This window comes from Geospiza fortis, unplaced genomic scaffold, assembly GCF_000277835.1.
Source record: "Geospiza fortis unplaced genomic scaffold, GeoFor_1.0 scaffold1, whole genome shotgun sequence".
Classification (NCBI taxonomy): Eukaryota; Metazoa; Chordata; class Aves; order Passeriformes; family Thraupidae; genus Geospiza; species Geospiza fortis.
The window spans coordinates 894,604-902,911 of record NW_005054320.1 but is presented as its reverse complement, the minus strand read 5'-3'; the positions used below and the strand labels follow the sequence as shown (position 1 = coordinate 902,911).

The following is an 8,308-nucleotide window of genomic DNA, read 5'->3' as shown; positions in this document are numbered from 1 at the left end:
AATTAACTTTCTCAAAAGTTAGAAACATATTTCAGAGGTTTTAAAGCTAAAGTGAATTGCATAGTGATACAAAGAGAAGAACAGTCTATGCCAGAAATATTTGGGAACAAGATTTCATGAAATGTTCTAATTTCCTCAAGTAATTATCGCAATCTAGATCATCCTGAGCTGGATAGAGACTATTTATAAGAGCATGTTGTGACAGAACAAGGGGTTCAAACTTGGAGACTAGGTTTAGATCAGATAATTAGGGAAAAATTCTTTACTGTGAGGCACTAGAACAAGTTGCCTGTAGGAATTGTGGATGCCCTATCTCTGGAAGTGTTCAAGGCCAGGTTGGATGGGGCTCTGAGCAACCTGGTCTCTTGGAATATATCCTGTGCATAGGATGGTGGTTGGAACCAGATGATCTTTAAGGTCCCTTCCAACCCAAACCATTCTATGACTATGTTAGGGAATTGGTACACTTGAAGTAGAAAATATGCATCCAAACAAGAGCCATCTTTTTTTACTCTAATATCAAAATTCAGATTTTTTACATCACAGCTTGTTTTTGCAAGCCTAAATAGAACTGTAGTTCACAGGAACTCATCCAAAATTTTGGTTTTGTTGTTGCTGTGTGGTTTTTTTGTTAACTTTAGTTATTTGTTTGTGGTGGTTTTTTTAAATTAAAACCCATTGCCTCAGCAAAGCCCTGTTCAGCACATTTCTACTGACATAGCTAAAACTGAAAATGACAAACTCTCTAGAAATACCTTACCCCCAGCAGCTCTAGTCTTTTAAGGTAACAATAGTGATGCCATTTACTACTTCAAATAATAAACCCAGAAAGAATTATATGCTTTTGACTGATGTTACACATTAAGGCCAGCCAGAGCTATTTCCAGCCTCTCTCTCAAGTATACGAATGGTACTGTATTTCTGTACAAAACCCAGGTAACAGTCATATTTGCAATTAAATCAATTTCCTAATAAATTCTATGGATTTACATTTTAAGACTTATTCAACTATCAAGTTCCATTTACAGCTTCTCAGGGTTGGACTCATGCAGCTGAAGAAGACACTCTGCCCAGCAATCCACAGCTCTCAAGTCATGGGAAAGAGGCAACGGTGCTCTGTGGCACTGTAGTCCCTACTTTAAAGAAGTTACTATTAAAGTCATCTTAATGATCCAGTTTCAGTTTACACCAAGATTATTTATTGTTTCCTTAACAGTAGGCCCACAAATGAACAACAAATGGTAGCCTGGAGATCACAGACAGCCTCCTGACAAGCACAGATAAAGAGCTCTTAAGGTTTTGAGGCCCTGCTTTCTTCGAAGTCCAATTCTTCCCTATGCATTACCACAAGCACACCATCAGGATGTGCTTTCGACTTTTTAACAGCATTTCAGAACAAAATAACCATTTACCTGAAATCTGTTTATTGTGTTTCACGGTACTAACTATTCTAATAACTAACTTCAGTAAACACTCAAGTTGTAGTTTGCCTTGCACAGATGGTTTAGACATAAGTTACAATGATGTTACAGCGGAAGGACAGTAACAGGTGTCAAAGACGTGAAAATAAAGTTTTACTGTACAGGCCAATAGCAACAAAAAGTAATCAACATGTCAGTACAAAATTGTAGGAAATTTGTGAAAAAAAAGGGTAAAATGGTGAAGGAGAGGTTCTGAACACTCCTTCCCACTTTGGACTGTGTGCAAATGCAGCAATAATACAATTCCTGTATTTACGAAACAGAGGTAAGGAAACAGCAGATAAAGCTCAGTTCCTACTGTGACAGTCACAAGCCTGCCACCATCTGGGTAAGAACAAGGCTTCTGTTACTCAAGGAAAAGAGTCAGGTGTAGAGTTCATGCACTAATGCTACTCTTGAGCTTATGCTACTGTTGACAGCTTGTCAATTAGATCATCAACAGTATTCACAAGGAGCTTTGTATCCTCCTTGTCACTCATCCGATGCTGGCCGATTTTGCGAAGGATAACATCCACGTCCTTGCTCAAAACACGGTCAGCAACTTGCACAGAGATCTCCCAAGGGACATCTCCATCCTTCATGCCGTGAATAAGACGTATGGGACATGTCACAGGAATAGGACTATTCAGCACGCAGTGATTTTCTGCTTCTCTGATAAAGTCATAGGTCAAGGAGTAATATCCTTCTTCATTATGCTTTGTTTGATACTTCCATTCACCCTTTTCTTCTATTTCTTTTTGTGCCTATATAAAAAGAGAGCAACGAATGGACAAAACACATGTTAGGAGTACTTAAGAGCACCTCATCTTATTTCTGCTCTAAAAGCAGTAAGACTCCCCCAAGCATAAAATTTCACCTTGTTGATTTTTATTATCATGGGTGTATTCCTGTTCTCCTCACAGCATCTGAGAGGACAAATCCCCTACCATGTCACAAAATCTCCTCTCCAAATCTCTCCTGCAAATTAAACTAGTTAAAATTCACCAATGAAATTACGTTTCTTAGCCAGACTCTATCAGAAAAGAAAAATATGTATAGCCACCATGAACAGTAAATCTCCTTGGCTTCAATCAGTTCACTGATCCTCAAACAAGGGGAAATCCTTGGGAAAAGACATTGTCCAGTGATCAGTCTTTTCAGTCTTTGCTATAGTAGGTGTCTCTAAATACTACATTTCCAGATTCTTACGTATTTTCAGATTCTGAGTCCTAAATAGTAATACTGACACTACAAAGTACCTTAGCAAAAACCCAAATAAATTGGGAAAATATTTTCATTATTCTAAGGCACACATTATTTATTGCCATGTAACACCTCATTTACTTTCCTGAAGACTAGATATTATCACCATCAAGGAAGAATCTCAAAAGAGCAGTTCCCACTACCTAAATCTTACAGTCTTTACAAACACACTAATCTGAAGAATTTCCTTTCTATGCAAACAATCTGTGTCATACGCATCTCGTCCAGTGAAACCTCAACTACTTTAGTGGCTACTTCTCCATCCTTCCAAGCACAAGGATCCAATTCCAATGCAAATATAAGATATTCAAAACTGAAATCTAATGAACTGCAAACAGTAGGGATCTGACTTCACATCCTCTAAACCACAGTAATATAAGTACACTCTGGCTAGTGCTCACACTAGTCTCATACTGTAAGCTTACATTAATCAAACACAGAAAACTTAACCTAAAATTTGCAGGAAAAGTACAGTTTAAATAACATCATTTCTTAAATTCTTGGTAAGACTTTTAGACTGCACAAAAGTCAACCATCAACATTTACCTCAATAGGAAGCCTCTTAAAAGTTGTTACAACGTGATCTGCTGCTACAGCAACTCCAACCAGAGCAGCTACTTTATCTGGACGTGCTATTGCAGCATGAAGCATCAGCCATCCACCCATGCTGGAGCCCACCAGAATCTGGAAAACAAAATTTTAAAAACAGAAGAAAATATAGTGTTTTACAGGAAATGGCTAATAGATTTTTTTCTTCTTGCACAAAATATCTTGTTTTCACTTGGTTTAAATATATAAACCTTGGGCATAATCCTGCTGTCCTTACCCAGGCAGAACTGCTGTCACCTCCAATGGAAATTTTGCCTGAGTAAGCACCACAAGATCTGGTATTTATTATTCTGTTTGGCATGGCTGGTTATTGCTGAGACTGAAACACTGTAAACAAAATGAGAGTTGAAACAATTCAGTATCATATGCATACTTTTATGTTTCCTTCTCAAGATAAATGCACATCGTAAAGACTCAGTGCAGTGAAAGAAGTAAACAAAAGCAATTCATAATACAAAACTGTTTTAAACACAATATTAGGTATTTCTAGGTTGTAGGAGATTCCAAGTTTCTCACAGCAATTTCTAAAGTAACTGAAGAAATCAAATGCTGGTTCTCTTGCCTGTTTTTTAAAGCTATTTGATCATATGGAGTGTCTTGTAATCTTCCTGCAAATCCTTTAATTAATGCATCAGCATGGGACAGTGACATACTTTTTCATTAACAGGCCTGCACTGCACAGAAACAATCCCTTGTCCCCCTCAGGTGGCACCTCCACCATGAGGCTTTCTCAGACTCTCTGGGACAACAGACTCACTCTGAGCAGGAGATTCTAATAAACACCCTCCAGGAGGTCCTGCCAACACATGCTTCCATGATTTTGTGATCTACCTGCCTGCAAAAGAGCTCCTATGAATGTGACCACTCAAATGATCCAGCTTGGAAGTGAGCAGGGGTCAGCTGTTCCGCAAAAGCTACTGCTGACCAGAGCTATTATGGCATATTTTTGATGAAGGTTCTACCCTGAGGGAAAACCAGCATTCTATATTTAAAAATAAAATATAACCTGTGGTCCATCTGTAAGTTCATCCAGTATAGACAGAACATCTTTTCTCCACTTCCCAATTGTACAGTCTTCAAATTTACCATCTGAACTTCCACATCCTGTATAGTCAAATCTGAAAAAATAACCATCAACACGAAAGTCATAGTACTGTCTACAGCAACACAGATACTAAATAAATACTACTGTATACTCAAATCAGCAGGGAACAAGATACCACTGTGAGTATTTTCTTACTTGGTCCTGTTTATCACTAGGACCAGAAATCACACAAAGCCAGTGTAAATACAACAAACACAACTAAGTTATGCAATGCAGCATTCTCTATCATTTGATAGAAAATCATAATTTACAAGAATAGGCAAAAAAAAATTTCCCTTACAGACAAAAAAAAACCCCTCAGACACTTGAATTTTAAAGGTACTTTAAAAATGTACAAACTCTTTCAAACAACTGAACCCAAACACGAAGACTTATGACACATTGAGACAGACAGCATTCAACCTCATCTATCAAAGGACAGCATCATCAAGCAGGGGCATGTCCTTCTAAAGCCACAGAAGCCACAGGGTAACTTATTTGGACTTGGCACAAAAGGACAGTGCTTATAGTGGTAACTTAAAAAAACAGAATTCCAGCTCCTTAATTTTAAATTTTTGGGCCTACAGCCTGATTGTAACAGGTAGCGCTGGTTATACTACATAAAATCCTCTGATTTTCTGAGTTACTTTCAGAATATAGTCTCCTGATTTACCTCAGTCTCTCTACTGACAGAAATCCTACATTGGGAAACAGAAGAAAAAATTCTTGTCTTGTATATGAGCTCCCTCAGCACAGGGAGCATCCCAATCCAAATGCCAAAGTTTATGTATTTATGCTAAAAGCCTTCCCACAACTCATGAGACTAGTTTCATTTTCTCAAGAACAATACTCCTCTATGTACCTGATGAAGGCATGACCTAATGATTTGCAGAAATCTTCAAGGGCAGTTGCTTTCTGACCATTCATATTTGAATTGAAGCCTGGAAGGAAAATAACCCCTGGATTTCTTCCTTTTAGTTTCTGATAAGCAATATTTGGTCGATCCGGTCGAGTGAGAAAGCTGACCGATGACTTCAGCCTGCAAACTAGTAAGAGGAGCTATTTAGTACAATCATCACAATAACCCTGGCAGAAACACAAGTTTTTATAAACCCAGGATATGGCAAATATGGACACATTATGTGAAAATAAGGTATTTTGGCTCAAGAGAGATGAAAAAAGCATCTCCTACATTCTTTAATGACTGACATGTATTGATGAACCTGAAAGACAAAGTTTATTGTGATTCATTCTCAAATCATTAAATGCCAACCATGCAGAGAGTTCATTCAGCAATTAGCAAAGTGGTTGACTGCAAACGAACTCTCAGACTTCCAGGACTTCATCAGTTCTCATGTTTCATCTTGAACACATTTACTAATTTCACCAAAAAATCTTCCCATTTAATATCTGCCTAGTTTAGACTTTTATTTTCAAAAAGCATAATTTTGAGACTAGTGTACTCTGTGTAATGGAAGCTTACAAGTACAGGAGGTGACAAATTTTTCATTAGAATTAAAACTGAAGGATAAAACTTCACATTTATCAAAGCCCTGGATCCACACAATATATGGGGTATAGGGGCAAGTTCATAACCAAGAACTGGGAAAGAATCTTGCGCCTAACTTTTTCATCATGACGAACATAAAACAACATTAGCATTGTTTAAACCAAATGAAATAAATAACATCAAACAAGGAAATTAACAGAGGAAATGCTAACTAATTAATAATTCTGCTGAATCTCAACAGCTGCTACAGGATTTAATCTAATTTTAGCAGTCAATTGTACCTCTACGGCAGGTGAGGACAAGTAATTCCTAGAGAGCTGTTAAGGAGACTTAATCCACTCTATTATCCAACACAGCGAGGTAATTTGTTAAACTGAAAGCTTGGTCAAGTATTCTAAGACTTTGACATTCTTAATTCTTAGATTAGAACCTTACAGGCTCTTCAACAGGGGGGCACAGAAATGATGCAACCCAAAATAAAGTGTCAGGAGTAGATAAATAGTACAAAACCCAAGCCTTGACAATATCACACCACTTAACTGTCTTGCAGCCTTGAGTTCTGTCACTACCAGAGAGATTACATTCAAGGGGTTTTGGGGGGTTAGCTTGTTGTTAAACTTGGATGTGCATGAGTAAGTGTGGATATGTAACAGATACAGGGTGCAGCTAGCATTCAGAACTTTCTTACAGTCCAACAGAAATGGCCTAATTTGAACTATAGATTAAAACCATTAAACTGCTCCTCAAACAATGAGGTAGTTCTTTATCCTACTGAGTCATGAGTTGTTTAGAAAGGTGAATGACTTCCATAGTAAAGGTAATCAGATGCATCCACACTGTGGCTTTTGATTTGTGTGTGTCTCTCACTGAGCCAGTCACTTCTTCAGGGTCAGCAGAGTGCAAGTGCCAATAAGAGATGATCCAAGAAGTGCTAAATTTAATAGAAAAATAACTGGGAATATTTTTCTCCCCCTTAAGCCCTGACAGCCATCTCTGAAGCCACTTGTCTTCCATGCTGCAGCACCCTGGAGGTGTCCTCAAATTACTTTGACATTGGGCAGGGTTACAACTGCAGCTGCAAGACACAAACACTGCCTAAGCTATTTCACAAACTATTCTTCCATTTAACAAGTTAATGGAAGCATCAGCAGCAATTCCAACCTGAATAAACGCAAACCCCTAAAGCAAGCACCGCAGCCAACCCAAAAGCAAAGCTCAATGCTGTGACCCTCTCAGATTTCTCTTCAGACAAACAAAACCATCAGCAACTACCCAGTAATTTCTACTCCTGATTTTAGGAAAAACCTTATTAAGAGCAGGGAAGCATTTCTGAAGGGTGTAAGGCAGGTATTAGTGTTTATAAAAGCAAGCTACAGACAGAAGGTGATAGCTGTAGGAAGACCACAAGACCCTTGCCTGATGGTATGTATGGAATTCTCTTAATATTGGAACCACTGTGAACTTTCATGAACATCAGAAACTGTGACTGAGACCAGCGTTACATTATACATCAAAGCCAAAGAAGTTCCCTGAACTCTGCGAATATTCCTGCACAAAGATCTCCCCACTCCCAGCAGCAGCAGATTAATGCTGCTGTGACAGGTAAATGGACTCAACTCCATCCACACTCAGTTTCATGCAACCATCCACATTAAAGCAGGAACTGCTGCATGGCCTGGTCCCAGAGCGCCTAAAGACACACTCAAATAAACAGATACTCTGAAAATATTACTGTTATAAACACACAGAAAGGGACAAGAACACAGCAACAAAATCCCACTGTATTCAAGCTTTTATGCAGCTACAAAATGTGCACCCGTAGTAGCAATAAAGTTTTACTCATTGAGCAACCTTAGATGAGATTCACCTGTCCAGTTAAGGCAATGAATAAACTCAACAGCTCAGACAAGGACACATCAAGAAAGGACACTGCGTGTTTGGGCAGAGGCCGAGCTCACTCAGAAGTTCTTCAGGTGCCTGACGGAGCTTTACAGGCAGGCACGTTTCACACCCGATCAAGCGCTGGCGCACGATTCCCAGCTCCTCAAAACCCACTGGGGCAAGAGTTTAGAGCCAACCAAACACGCGTAGGAAAGCAGCTGCCCTGCCCTGGGCGTAGTCACCGAGCTCCCCCGCGGGCCAGGCGGGGAGAAGGCTGTCAGGAACCCCGTGTGAAGGGGATCGAGTATAAGATGCCCATTCCCACCGGAGAGCCGCGCCCCGGCCCTTCCCGATGGCGACGGCGCTGAAGCGGAGGAAAGGGTGCCACCCGCAGCTGCCCGAGAGCCGCACGGCGGCCATCACAGTCGGCACCGACACACATCCTCTCCCCTCCGACTGGCAACCCTTCTGCTCCGAGCTCCCCGCGGCCATTCCCTTACC

General features: G+C 39.8%; 1 protein-coding gene across 2 annotated transcripts; it reads right to left on the bottom strand.

Moving 5' to 3' along the window:
- Positions 1 to 1,176: 1,176 nt before the first annotated feature.
- ABHD10 (abhydrolase domain containing 10) lies at positions 1,177 to 5,488 on the bottom strand. Of its 2 annotated transcripts, XM_014306868.2 has the most exons (4): positions 5,279 to 5,488; positions 4,339 to 4,450; positions 3,270 to 3,407; positions 1,177 to 2,224 (listed from the first exon to the last, which is right to left on the bottom strand). In XM_014306868.2, exons 1-4 carry the CDS (start codon positions 5,341 to 5,343, stop codon positions 1,883 to 1,885), a joined length of 657 nt encoding a protein of 218 aa, XP_014162343.1. In that variant the 5' UTR covers positions 5,344 to 5,488; the 3' UTR covers positions 1,177 to 1,882. The 2 variants fall into 2 exon arrangements, with proteins under 2 accessions (XP_014162343.1, XP_030912541.1); XM_031056681.1 differs by lacking the exons at positions 4,339 to 4,450; positions 5,279 to 5,488 and adding an exon at positions 3,550 to 3,668.
- Positions 5,489 to 8,308: the final 2,820 nt, after the last annotated feature.